The 13955-nt window shown below is 51.3% G+C and overlaps 3 protein-coding genes across 4 annotated transcripts in view; all 3 read right to left on the bottom strand.

Annotated features, from left to right (window-relative positions):
• HOXA3 (homeobox A3) overlaps window positions 1-13955 on the bottom strand; it is a 45812-nt gene that overhangs the window by 27937 nt on the left and 3920 nt on the right. For both annotated transcript variants that reach the window (XM_040644157.1, XM_040644158.1), the window contains exon 2: window positions 5562-5665. The gene's annotated coding sequence lies outside the window, so the exon portion shown is untranslated. The remainder of the gene's footprint in view (window positions 1-5561; window positions 5666-13955) is intronic.
• HOXA5 (homeobox A5) lies at window positions 6545-10462 on the bottom strand. The gene is made up of 2 exons (XM_040644160.1): window positions 8522-10462; window positions 6545-7550 (listed from the first exon to the last, which is right to left on the bottom strand). Exons 1-2 carry the CDS (start codon window positions 9414-9416, stop codon window positions 7300-7302), a joined length of 1146 nt encoding a protein of 381 aa, XP_040500094.1. The 5' UTR covers window positions 9417-10462; the 3' UTR covers window positions 6545-7299.
• Window positions 10598-13388, bottom strand: HOXA6 (homeobox A6). Its single transcript, XM_008686433.2, has 2 exons — window positions 12778-13388; window positions 10598-11382 (listed from the first exon to the last, which is right to left on the bottom strand). The coding sequence occupies exons 1-2, from the start codon at window positions 13217-13219 to the stop codon at window positions 11123-11125; spliced, it is 702 nt and encodes a 233-aa protein (XP_008684655.1). The 5' UTR covers window positions 13220-13388; the 3' UTR covers window positions 10598-11122.

Here is a 13955-nt window from a genome sequence, read left to right as displayed (position 1 = left end):
GAAGAGACACATAATTGTCTTGGTGAGTAATAGAAGGGGGTTCAGTTTTCTTCATTTCGCTAGCCCAGATGTGGTGAAGTGTTCATTGCTATAACAGCAATCACCACAGTTGTTTCCTTTCTTCTATTTTCATCTGGCACACCCCCATTTGGCTTCAAGCTCTTGGCCAGAGTGAAAACTTTACACATTGCACAGTGGAAGCAATCTGATTACTTCCATGAAGGCGGTGCTTAGGAAATATTTACTTTACCACTAAACGTACCTGGCACCAGCAAATCCAATCAACCAGAATATACTGGGATGATCTTAAATATCCCTACAAGAGTTCACATTCTGAGTAGTTGAATTAACTCATCTCTAAAGTTAAAAAGGAGAATGTAGAAAAAAATTCATTTTTTCTCTTCTGTTTTCCTACTCTGATTACTTGAAGATCAATACATAGAAAAGGACAATATGTCCCCCACCCAGAAAACAGATTCTAATGGCACCAACATTTACAGCTAATATAGGTGCATGAAAAATAAAATATTGTTTAGTTCTCCAGTTGCAACTCACACATGAGGCATGGTTCCAGTTGGCTTCCTTAATACACTATTTCCTTTCTTTTCTGCTCTCCCACCCTTCCTCCTGAGCTTGCTTTCCCTCTCCTTAGCTTTTATTCCAAATGTATTTTTAAAGAGTATTTTCTGGAGAAGAGAAGTCCCTCACGGTGGTCTTAACGGAAATGGCCTGGCATTTGTGGATTCCATTTTCCTGTTCAAATGGCATATTCTTTTCAGTTTAGTTACCCACTTACAGATTGTAGCATTTCTTGTATATTCGGTGTAGGGTTAACAACAAACATAATGAAAAATTTCCAACAGCAGGAACATTTTCATGGTACCAATAAGCATTTTCTCCCTGGTGGAGGGTGGAAGGATCCTGCCCTTTCGGGAGCATTTCCACTTCCTTCCTTCCCTTCCCAGCTCTGAGAACTCTTTGCATTTAGTGGGTGGAGGTTTCAGAAAAAGCATTCTGTGTTTGAAAATTGCAGAGAATACATTTTGCAAGAAGTGCCAGTGCCTGCCCTTGTTCTCACACACTTGAGGGATCATTATATGTCTGAAAAAGAAACTGTCCAATCAAAATAACAATTTTCAAATAAAGGAAGTGTCCTGCCCGGTTCTCTTGCCCTTGAAAATATGATGAAACCTTGAAAACTTGCTACGTTACTTCTTAAAGGCCCATTGATGAGTTTTGAGCTTTTTAATTTTGTGACAAACCCACAAACAGATTCCTGGTTCTCCAGCATCTAAGGTGTTGGTGTTTCAGTAATCTATGCCTATTTACCTGGTGCTATTCCCTCAGAATGGGAGCGATAATTCAAGATGAAATACAGCATGTATTACTCTTGAAAAGAGGAATTTTCTATCCTTTCCTCCGTAATTGAGGTCATTCAACCACTAGGGTTCACCTGGAGTCCATACCATGATACACGCGTCACTCCGAGCCATTTTATCTTTTGTGCTGATAGTCAAGATCGCAGCTCTAACATTGACATCAAACTCTGTCTGGGCAGATGACTAAGAGTGCTGCACAACATAAACTTTTGACCCTCAACTTTTTGACCCACAGTTGCAACGCACTAGCCACAAAGATACACAAAGCTGTGCCTCTTCTTTCAGGGGGAAGGGGCCCCCCCAGGATCGCAGGGACACCCTGCTTCTGCCACTGCCTTTTGGATTAAGAGGGTGAATTGGATATTTCAGGGCGTTTGTGACTGTATTTCCTGTTAAATCAGCCTCCTACCTCTTTTTGTCAGCGCTTAAATAGGAGGGAGATTATTTTCAAAATCACTCATCATCACATTTACAGGGAAAATTTGGAATGGGAGGGTGGAACCTCAAAAAAAGTGAAAGAAAAAAAGAAGACAGGGAGAAAGCAGGCAGTGGGAGTTGGAGATATTTTTTTTTTCTTTATTTAAAAATAAAGATGCAGCCCTAATTGTTGGGAGAGCTGGCCCAGGCAGGCGAGTTGACTGTGAACTTGTACTAAAGCGTGCTCTGCTGGCGATTCCTAGGGTGTGCAGATTTATCTTCTCTGCATTTACTTAACCCGGCAGTGAACTGCACGGGCGTCATTTGTTAGGCGATGACAGACTTCACCTCCAGCAAGGGCTGCTTCACAAAATCGCGATAATTACCCAATAACCTTCATAACAAATATTATTATTGAAAAGACGGGTTTATGGGGAGGGGACCTGGTGGGAGAAGGACAGCATTCTTTGTGAAAAACACCAAACAAAACAGACCTAGGCAGATCTTCCAGTTCTGGGGTTTAGAATGGCCAGGACCGTGGTTCCCCTTTCCTATGTGGGTGGGAACCTAGGCTGACCCCCTCAGCCTTGTTTGGAAGCCCTGTTTATAGTTTTGTCATTGACTAGAAAGAAATTCTGCCTTAGAAGCCAAAGGGATGGAGTCCACAACATTCTGCACTCTCCATGGTGGGCAAACCTCAGACAGACTCAGAGCTAAGGCAGGGGAGAGGCTTCGAAGGGCATCTTTTAAGCTAAAAGGATTGTTTTCTTCTTTAATAGCCCATCTTTCAGATGTAATTTGCTCTCCCCTCACTAATTGTTTGGATATAATACTCTTCACATCTCAACAAATGAACACGACTCTATTTCTGGTAGAAAATTCTGTCTTGCTCTCCCAGAGCCGCCAACAATAAAGCAGGGGAAAGAGCTGGGGAAAAGGAATCTCGGCATAATGTTGTGAAATTAGACCATGGAAACCCTAACAAACCCCTAAGTAAGTGTGACCAGAAGCTTCCTATTATATTTATAGTTCAGGAAATATTGTCTCTTCAGCTTGTAGAAACAAACGAGGCCCTGCACATACTGGACACCTTCTCCTTTTACAAGATGAGGAGCACAGAGACTTCTGCCACCGGCTGAAGCTGGATGTCTTCATAAAGCCCTTAATGACAGAGATTTTTTTCTAAGTAAGTTCCTCTGCAAAACAACACCAAAGAATGCACAAGAAGAAATAACTTATCTACAAAATGAGCAGATAACCAGCCATCCTCTTTACTATGCTTCCTATGAAAATAGGAAGAAAAAAATTTCTCCAATAACACTCACATAGGTTTGACTGGATGCTGTATTTTTAAGAAGTCATTTAACTCCTTGTGAGTTAATCTGCTCTCTTAGGAACTCTGAACTTTTATGAAGATTACAACAGACAGAAATAAGCAAGCTGACAATATATATAGCCTGTGTGTGTGTGTGTGTGTGTGTGTGTGTGTGTGTGTGTGTGTTTTAATTCATGGGAAAGATTCTCTACATTGGGTAAAGCTGGATATCGGTCCAACAGCCTTTCTGCCCATTCCCACACCCAGGGTGGGATGTGGCCACGGAGGTGGTGTGGACGCTTCCTCCGGGCAAGTTACTCAAATGAACCTGCCAGAACTATCGCTCTTTTTTTCTGCTACTAATTTTAGTCACCAAGAAATCACTCAAGCAAGATCACCAAATGAGTAACTAAAATAAAACCTTAACCCAATATTTTTCAGTAAAGAACTCAAAAGTCAGAGCAGCAAAACAAAGACTCCAGAATTCTCACAGACACGCAAAATGACAAAAGAGAACCCAAATAGAGTTTATAATCTGGCTCCCACTAAGATGCGGACACTCTTCCTGAGTGCTGAAATATCAGTACTTTAATAGGTCATGCAGGATGACTTCAGGGCTCTGCCTTGCCACTATTTCAGAGATGTGGGACTTGTGGGAGGGTTTTGATTTTTCAAAACACTTTCCAGGTTTGTTTTTTGGACCTCTGACTTTGGGGACAACTGTTGGACTTATGCTGAGTTTAAGTGGCCTCTGCACAATAAAGTTTGTTGAAATTCCAAAACTATATCTTAATTTTTTTTCATTTTAAACACTTAGTAAGTATCTTTACCAATTAGCACTTGCAGCAAACTATCCAGCTCCTAAGGAGAAAGGCATTTGGAGACAGAAGGTCCTATTTTTTTTTAATTTTATTTCAGAGCTGGAGAATTTGGTTTAATTCTTCAGAGGGAGTGGGGGAAATCTGCTAGGTCCCTTGTGGGTACCCATTCAGAGAAAGACCCCTGGACAGGCCACAGCATCCCCAGTCACTTTGCCACTGAAGAATGTGAGGGTTTGGGGCCAGAGGGGGTGGTGGCTGAGGCCAAGTTGGAATTGTAGCCTGGAAAAATTTATTTCACCTCACTTCACTGTTGGAGCAATATTGGGAACTGTTTTGGAAATCATAGATTATGTAAATTTCCTGGGATCAAACAGAAAGAGCAGCTAACAAAAGAAAGGCGGAAATCTCCTACTGACAAACGACCAGTTTCTTCCCTAAACTATCCTTTATGACGTGTCAGGAAAAACAACCTAATGGCTCTGGGGACTTTTAAGTTGGGCATTGAAGACACCTCGACTTCCCCCAAAACTTTAGGGCACAGTTTGGAAGACAGAATTTGTCTGTATGTTGAGGAGGAGTAAATTTCTCTAATCTTTAGTGTTACCTAGGGGGATCCCTAAGTTGCCTTTTGAGCGTCCTGCGCCTGCGGGTCTTAATTCTACAAAGGAGGAGAGGAAAAGGGAAGAAGAGAGAGAGAAGAAAGGGAAGGCGGAAGAAAAGAAAGCGCTTTAACTCCTTTCATTTAGCCTGGGGATTCAAAGACTAAAGTTAAATCCGGCCATAAAGTTTATTGCTTCAGACTCACAGGCGGGTGAGAACAGTCCCACCGAAATAAAAAGAACGTGCAGGCCAGCAAGGTTCAGGGCCTGGTCCCGGGTGCGGGGGGAGGGCGTGCTGAGCCCTCCCCCCAGGTGGGGACCCGCAGTCCCCACAGTGCCCGGCTGGGCCTGGCAACCCAGGGGCCCAGCCTGGAGGTGCGGCCCGCGCCTCGCCGGCCTCTGCCACCCTCCGGCTCTCTCACGAGCCAGCCTGAAACTCGGCCCCGAAGGCAGCCGCCTCAATTCAGGGCTGCCAAATGACCCCGGCCCGCGAAGACATATTGCCACAGCCCCGTAAGGAATCCCGCCAGAGTCCGCCTCGGCCCTGCCCGGGCCTTTCTTTCAAACTGCAAGCACTCCCCAGCGCAGCGCGGCCCTCGGCGCCCGCGGCCGGCGCCCCACTGTCTCCCAGCCCCCACCCTAGGGCTCCGCTACCCCCCGACGAGCCAGCCCCGCCAGCCCCGGAATGGGGGGCGGCCTTGCCAAGTCTCGGCACACAGGCCCGTTCGCACACAAAAATCATCTTTTGCACGCCGGCTAGAGCAGCGGAAGTCATTAACATTCGCGGTGGTGCAGCAATTAAAGTTAGGCCTGGGGACGCGGCGGCCACAGGCGCTTTTCACCGGGGTGCCTCCGCAGAGCGGGCTCCTGGCGCTGCTCCTGTGGGCAGAGGACAAGTTGGCTCTGCCCTTTTGAATTCAGAGGCAACCTCAGAGTTACTGAACCAGAGAGAGAGAGAGAGAGAGAGAGATCGAGGAAGAAAGTTTTCAGAGTACAAATAAACTTGAAAGCGCTCAGGAGGCGAGCTTACCTTAAGTCGGAGGGAGCCATTTTTCAGAGAGTTTTGAGAACTTGTGGTTTGGACACTTCTGGACCTAAAATTGACAATTTGAATGACCAGGCGGCACACGTAGCCTGCAAAAGAGTCAAATGGAGTCCAGCGTCAGTGAGATTATATGTTATGTGGTATATAATGTTGGATGTCAACTCCCCAAAACCATAAAACTTACTTTAATGGCCCCACGTGACGTTTTATAGCCAGTGAGCCGATCTGTCTGTGCTATGGATGATTTTACGATCTAATTCATAGACAAAACCCTATTCATTTGGCACCCAAATGTCATATAGCCGGAACTGGGGCTTATAAAGTTTACTGTTTTATAACTTTTAAAAGGAAAGACGGCATCAGTGTAAGCAGTCGGTAAATGTGCAAATCTCTAGTTGCGCTTTAGCCGCTCTGAGGAGTTTCCCAATCGAGCTAGGATGGGGTAAGTACCTTCCATTTGTAGCAAATTAGTTGTAGCAAAAGAAGCCAACTGGGCTCAGGGTGAGGAATGGGAAGGGGTGCCTGGGTGGGTTAGGGGCAGAGGGGTTGGGAGCCACAACCTGGCACAGCAGCCTCTTCAGCAAGTGGAGGCCTAGGATGACCTCAGGAGGGAGGCAGCATCTGTGTGGGCCCTGAGGACTGCTAACAAAGCCCTGTGCTCTTGCTCCTTTCTCTCTCTTCCTCTTTTCTTGTACCCAGCAAGTTAACTTGGTTTCCTCAGAGATGGGCAGGTTGGACTCAGGCTCTGGAACCACCTACAGCTTTCCCACCTTCTGCCCTGAACTCTGATGGGTCAGAGTGAGGGAGGTCGCGGGTCAGGGTGTTGGTCTGAGGTCCCCTTGCACAGGCAGGCTGCTCAGGTAACCTCAGACTCACTGCCTTCCAGCACTGGACAGACAGAAGAGCAGAAAGAGCCGCTCGCTCTTTGGGCACAAACCAGACCAAGAGAACTTACAATAGAAAGTTTATTTTTTGTTTCCAGTCAGTATTTTTTCCTTAAAAACAAATACAAAAAAAAAAAAAAAAAGCTGATCACAGTTTGCTTAAACAGCCAGACTCGGACAATATTTGTAACTTTGTTCACAAAAACATACATCACTGAAGCTGCGCTTATGAGAGCCACTTCCAGAGTTCGTGCAAAGGGTCCTACAAAGGCACGCAGGGACACACCGCTCGGAGTCACAGTTTTCGTCACAGAGTCACTAGTCACTACACGTCAAACAAGTTAAGTTGTGTCTCATCAAGTCACCTCTACGACAGCATTAATTACACAAGGAATATAGGTAGTTTGAATAAAAATATCTTTAACAGCTTGAAGCTATTGAGACAGGAACACTTCCACTCACATGCACAGTTAAACAACTGGAGTGCAACACACAACATTGGCACTAAACGAGGTTGAAGGGGGACTTTTTTGTGTGTTTTTTTTCTCTTTTTTGTTATAGTTACTTCAAGTAACACAGCTTGCTTCATATAAATAAGTTAAAACATCTATTTTTTTTTCAAGACAAAGCCATTCAGGACAAAGAGATGAACAGAAAGCAGATCTACTTATACAGGCGCTATAATGGCAATAAACAGGCTCATGATTAAAAGATGAATTAGGGCAACGAGAACAGGGCTTCTTCACAGAAGGAACACAAGGGAGTTTCAGAAAGTCACCTTAGTACTGACACTACGCGGGATCCGCTAATACTGCTCAGTACTTTAAACGCTCAAATACTCAGGGGCGGAAGGCCCCTCCCGCCGCCGCCATGCTCATGCTTTTCAGCTTATTATCTTTTTTCCACTTCATTCTCCGGTTTTGGAACCAGATTTTAATTTGTCTCTCGGAGAGGCAAAGAGCATGTGCTATTTCAATCCTTCTTCGGCGGGTCAGGTAGCGGTTGAAGTGGAACTCCTTCTCCAGCTCTAGGGTCTGGTAGCGCGTGTAGGCCGTCCGGGCCCTTTTGCCTTCCGGGCCGCCTATGTTGTCTGCAACAGAAAAGTCAGCCATTTAGCCACCAACTCCTCAGCCCCTGGTTACCCAAGTCCAGCTAGGGTCCTGCGCAGGGTACAGGGGAGAAAAGCTCAACAAGTCCTCTCTCCTCGCCTGCCCACCCCTCCCGAATTTCCTTCCCTCTTCCTTTCTAGAGAGAAAACAATACAATTTGGACTCTGGGAACAATCGGCCCATCTGAGGCAGGAGCCGCGTCCCGGAGGATCGCCCGGCTTTCCTTCACCCCTCTCCTGCCCTCTGGCCCTGCCCCTGGCAGTCCCGAGGCGGGGCACAGCCCTCCCAGGCAGCCCACCTCTCAGAAACCCACGGAAGCAAGGCCCTTTCCTGAGCGCCCAAGTGGCCTCCAGGTCACCCTCCCTTAAAGTTCCAGCCCGCGAGCCGCCTTCTGTTCCAGCCTGCACGCTTGGGGCGCCTGCTTTCTTTTTCTTCCCTTTCCTGCTGTCCCTTCTGCTCCCAAACTTCAGAATCCCGCCGGCTCTCGCCTCGATTATTCCCCCCCAAGCCCCTTTTCGGGGACTCTAATTAGTAACGCTGTTTCCCCAGCGTAGCCCTCCTCATAAATTATCCGCCCTGACAAGCCCGATTCACAGCCCCTACTGCCATCCTCTACCTCTCTGCGCCCTGCTCGGCTGGCCTGACCCGGGAGCGCGTTCCGAGGCGCTGGGGTTCGATATGGGATTTTTCCTTTTCCCCCGGTTTCGACATCTAAACTTGCCTGGCCAGCGGCCCTTCTCCTCCCCCTTCCCCATTTGCGAGCGTTGGGCACTGCAGAGAACAGAAGGTGAAAGGAGGAAGGCAGGGGAAGGAGAAGGGCGAGGAGAGACTCCACAGGGCTGGGAGAGGCGAGACCAGGAGAGAGATGGGGAGAGAGGGCGGTAAAGAAGAGAAGGGGGACCGAGAGCCGCGCCCCCGCGGCCGCGTGGATTTAGAAAAAGGCTGGCTTTACCATGACTTATGTGCAGCTTGCGCATCCAGGGGTAGATCTGGGGTTGGGCGGGCGGCGCCGGGCTCGGCTCGCTCTGCGCGCTCGCCTGCTCGCTGCTGGCGGGGGCGTCCTCCTCGGCTCCGGACGCCGTGCCAACCCCCTCTCTGCTGCTGATGTGGGTGCTGCCGGCGTTGGCCGAGGCGCCGCTGGAGTTGCCCAGGGAGTTTTTCCCGCCGTGGTGGCTGTCGCTGCCGGGCGAGGGGGCCACGGCGGAGCAGGGCAGCGGGTCGGGCGGAGGCGAGTGCGTGGACGTGGCCGGCTGGCTGTACCTGGGCTCGGCAGGCGCCGCGCTGGCGCCGGCCGCGTAGCTGCGGGCGCGCTCCCCGGAGCCAAAGTGGCCGGAGCCTGAGCGGCCGACGCTGAGATCCATGCCATTGTAGCCGTAGCCGTACCTGCCGGAGTGCATGCTCGCCGAGTCCCTGAATTGCTCGCTCACGGAACTATGATCTCCATAATTATGCAACTGGTAGTCCGGGCCATTTGGATAGCGACCGCAAAATGAGTTTACAAAATAAGAGCTCATTTGTTTTTTGATATGTGTGCTTGATTTGTGGCTCGCGGTCGTTTGTGCGTCTATAGCACCCTTGCACAATTTATGATGAATTATGGAAATGACTGGGACATGTACTTGGTTCCCTCCTACGTAGGCACCCAAATATGGGGTACGACTTCGAATCACGTGCTTTTGTTGTCCAGTCGTAAATCCTGCCTGATGACCTCTAGAGGTAAACTCGTGCACTAATGGGGGAGTTGGGTGGAGGCGAGAGGGGTGGCGCGCGCGCCCCAGGCGCGTGCCCGCCACCCGCCGCCGCCGTTCAGTCGGACTCGAGCGCCACCCGCTGGAGGCAGGAAGCATCGCTCCGCTTCCGACCCAGGGCTGCAAGGGCCGGGGTCGAATTGAGGTTACAGCCCATTATGGCAAAATTATTGCATTTCCCTCGCAGTTCCATTAGGATGTACCAATTGTGAGGCCGTCAGCTGCCGATCGCGCGCCCGGCGAGGATGCAGAGGACTGGGGGGAGATGGTGACTTGGATTTTATTTACAACAACTTTATTTCCCCGCTGTGCAGCCCCTCTTATTTTTGTGTCGAGGTTGGGGTCGGTTCTGCCCGTCGTGTCGGCAGCTCTGAAATTTGAAAATACAGATATCACCTTCGGGGAAGGGGGGAGGCCATTTAGCCAATTGGAGAAATAAATCCTGCCCGCAGCAGCAGCTACAATTACGGCTCTGTTTTTCTGTGAGTGCATGAGGGACAGTGTCCCTGCCGCTCTTAAATGACAGGCGTCTATTAAAGATAGCTTTTGTGTAGTGTTTCTCCGAGGCGAGGTCAAATTCCATACACTTTTATAACCGGAGTCGATTTTTCTTTCGTGTAAATATGGTTTTCGTGTCATTAGTTTGCTATTTGATTTGCTTTAAGTATCCAATCTGGAGAATCTTCACCACCAGGTCCCTTTCCTCGAGGCAGCCGGGCCCCAAGTCGGAGGGTTCTCCGTGAACCCAGAGAGTGGGCCCAGACTCCCTGCAGCCACAGAAGCTGCTTGGAGGCTGGGGATCCCTGGGCCGAATTATTAGGGTCTTGCTCAGACCTCCAGAAGTAAAATGAGGGTGCTAATGGAAGCATTTCGTGGCAGTGCCTAGTATCTTCGTAGTTATTTTCCTGGGTCCTGAAGGACGAAAGTAAATCACAAATATAGCCGAAAGGCATGGGGGGTATTTCCCGCTGGAGGCTGAGCGTCGCAGGCACCACTGGCACATTTGGAAACCAGGACTCTTGCCGTTTCCATGGCCCTGAGCCCCCTCTTTAGGTCCTGAAAGCTACTCTGGTAGCAGCGCAGGCACTATCGGAGGCGGGGATTCGGGATCCGGGATCCGGGATCCGGAGCTGGAGCCTTCGGAAGCCCAGTCTCTCCGGGGGCTGTAAAGTTCCACCCGCGCCCAGGTTGGGTCGGCTCGGCTGAGGCTGCTTCTCTTCCACAGACGGTTGCGCGCGGGGCCGAGAGACTAGGCTGTCTCAGGGCCCCCTTTGTTCCTCACGCTTCTTCCTGTCCAGGAGCGGCCTGGGATGCCACTGCAGTGCTGGGGCCCCAGCCTTTAGGCCCCCTATTCCCAGTGGCTTGAGTCGATTTGGTGGTGACCTCCGGGACTTGGTGGCGAGGGACCGAGGCGGAAACGCCCAGACACCGAAAGGGGCTCGGCCCAGGTTCTTTCCTCTCCAGCAACCCCGCGTCCCGAGCTCAGGGGCACGCAAAGGCGCTAGCACAAGAGCCGGGGACGAATTCGGGGCGCGCCCTGGGATCCGGAGCCTGCTAGGGCAGCCTTAGAGAGCAGGACTGTGTGTGCAGTGCGCCCCGCTCCACCGCTGGGATTGGCTGTGTGTAGGATTTTTTTTTTTTTTGTAAGAAATAAATGCTCAGGCATTTGCAAAGCTCCGGCTCCCCTGAAGCTGCAGAAGCCCCCCGGATGGGAGCAGGCGGGGGAGAAAAGTTGGGGAGCAGGCGAAGGCAAGGGGGCAAAGCCGAGGGAGGTTGCGGCGCTGGCCTGGTCCCTGCCCAGGCGTCTACTCGCCCGCCTTTGCCTCAGCGTCCTCCCCGCTGGGCTGCGTGGAATTGATGAGTTTATTTTCCTTTTTCCACTTCATGCGGCGGTTCTGGAACCAGATTTTGATCTGGCGCTCGGTGAGGCAGAGCGCGTTAGCGATCTCGATGCGGCGGCGCCGCGTCAGGTAGCGGTTGAAGTGGAACTCCTTCTCCAGCTCCAGCGTCTGGTAGCGCGTGTAGGTCTGGCGGCCTCGGCGCCCGTGACTCCCATACACAGCACCTGCGGGCAGAAACGGCCGGGCGCCGGTGAGCCAGCATCCCGGCAGCCGAACCAGTCAGCCCCGCGCCCCTGGCCTCTAAACTGGAAACCACCCGCCTCCACTCCAGCCTCTTTCGCTATGTCTAAGGCCAAAAGCCGGCAGGATGGGAGAAGATTATTTCATACCAAGCGAGATGTTTTCCACCTAAAACAATTCGGAGTGAGAAGTTATAGTTTTTGAAAAATCTGCCCTGTAAGAAAACCATTGCAAGCAAAAGAATAGAAAGAGCATTCTTAATTCAGGGTACCTGAGTCGTGTTTTTGTGGGAGTGTAGGGTATGTGTCTGGAAGTGATGGGTGTGGAACCCTGTGAGTAGGGTGGACACTCGGAATTCACACACAGATTTCTGTGAAGGTGTTACTGTGGCCAGACATGTCAGGGCTTAATATGTTTGGTTTTTTGGGGTTTTTTTTTTGGAAGAAAAATGGTCAGCCCCCTCAAATCTTTGCAAACTCCCCCAAATTGTATGGCCCTTCTGAGAAATGCAGAGCTCCCTTGAAAAAACAAGTGGATCTTAAAGCAAAACACTGTCAGTTTAAAAATCTGCATTAGGTTCTGCTCTGCTAAAAAGGATTCTCTGTCGAATTTTTGGAAACCAGAGGCAAAGGGATGGAGCTATGGGCCATCTGGGGTTTCTGGAAATATAGGACTGTGATGGGCTATCTGTTCTGGTGCCAAAAGAGCCCATGGGTGGGGGGCTCCCCCCAAGCTGGATGTGTGAGACTCAGGCAGGGCCTCAAAAGGAGGCAGAAGTTGGCTAAGAGTGAGCAGTTGAGTGGAAGGGGGAGGAGGGGAGGGAGGAGAAAGAGAAAAAATCCTGAGGCTGGGGATGTGGCCCTCCAAGGCTTTAGGGAGACACTAGAAGAGGCCAAGTGAGAGCCTCTATCTATATGGGTTTCTGAAAGGCAGAAAGGAGATGGGTTGGGGAGTGAAGGGGAGTTATCAGTGATGGGTGCAGAAGGCCATCCCTGCTTGGGGATCTGAGCAGGGTGTTACCAGACTGAAGTGTGGGCAGGCACTCCTCCCATCCAGCCTAGCTCTCTGTTCAGGTTGCCCCTGTCACAGAGTCTCACATAGAGTGGCAGTGACCCCTCTGGATCCCCTAAGGTGTCACCTTACATGGATGCTAGTGCTCCGCCTTCACTTTGCCACAGCTTGATTGCCTCACTGGGAATGGGTTGGGTGGTGGTTGTTGTTTGTAAAATCTCTTTAGAAAGCCGAAAAACTTTGTTCATTCTTTCCTCCTTTCTATTTCCTCTTTCTACTTTCTCTGTCTCCTCCTTCCTTCCTCCTTTCCCTGCCCCTCTCCCCCTCTCCCTCCACTCTCTTGGGGGGGCTGCAGGGAAATGCCTTACCCGCGCAGGAGTTCATCCGCTGCATCCAGGGGTAAACAGGGCTCGTGTACTTCCGGTCGGTGCCTTCGTCATGGAGGGCTTTGCCCGGCACGCTGCTGCTGTCGGGTTTGTACTGCTGCTCGGGAGAAAAGTGCAGGTAGTCCCCGGGGCCCCTCTGCTTGCCACTGCCCGAGGGCGAGGCGCCACTGAGGTCCTTATCAGAATAGATACACGAGGCCCCGTACTCGTAGGACGCCCGGTTGCAGGCCAGGACCGAGTTGGACTGTTGGTAGAAACAAGGTGAGGTGTACGTCTTGTCCGGGAGGCTCGACGCCCCGTACGAGGCCGGGAAGGGCCTCAGCGCGTCATAGCCGGCCGGGTAGAGGGGCAGCTGGCCCAAGAAGGAGTCCTGGCCGCTGGGCAGGCTCCCGGGGAAAGTGGGATTCACAAAATAGGAACTCATTTGCGCGCCCCTCTGCAGGACTGTGATTTGTTGTGTATTAGTACATCTGGCTATAACTATTAGTAGTCATCGAACTGGTTTGTTTCTGGATGGCCGAACGCCAAAAGCGACAGCAGCAAATCGCACCAGCTGACGCGGCGGCGGCCAATGGGAGCGAGCGCTGGAGCCCGCTCCCCGGGGACCGCGGCGACCGAGGCAGCAAAGTTACAAACAGCCCCCAGCCCGCCCGCCCGCCGCCCGCCCGGCAGATTAATGGGCGCGCACAGCCAGCCGGCCCGGCTCTCTTCCCGAACGCCAGCGGCGGGCACCGCCCGGGTAGGGGCGTGCGAATCAGGCCGGGGTAGGGGCACTGGAGTCCGGGCCGCCGCAAAGGCCCCGCCAGGCCCGCTCCTTCCTCCTCCCTTTCTTGCCTGGTCGGATTTTGCTGGTTTTTCTTTCCAAACAGGAAACCTGACAACCCCGCGCCCGGAGGGGCGGTGACAACGAAGGCTTTGCTCCCCGTCGGCCTGCCCTCCGGGCAGGGCCCTGAGTTTGCCCCTCCCTCCGCACTCCCCTAAGGGTGGGTGCGGGTTCCAGAGCTGGAGAAGGGGGTCTGAGAAACCAGGCCTTCGAGTCCTGCTCCGCACTCCTGCACCTTAGGAATCAGGAATCGGTGCATCCCTTCCAGCTCTCCTTCCCTACACCCACCAAGGGCCTGGGCCTCCCTGCCGCCGGGTGCGGAAGGCTCACCTCAAGC

The sequence above is a fragment of the Ursus maritimus genome, unplaced genomic scaffold (genome assembly GCF_017311325.1).
Source record: "Ursus maritimus isolate PB19 unplaced genomic scaffold, ASM1731132v1 scaffold_3, whole genome shotgun sequence".
In the NCBI taxonomy this organism is placed as follows: Eukaryota; Metazoa; Chordata; class Mammalia; order Carnivora; family Ursidae; genus Ursus; species Ursus maritimus.
The sequence above is the reverse complement of the archived record's forward strand: the minus strand, read 5'-3'. Positions and strand labels throughout refer to the sequence as shown.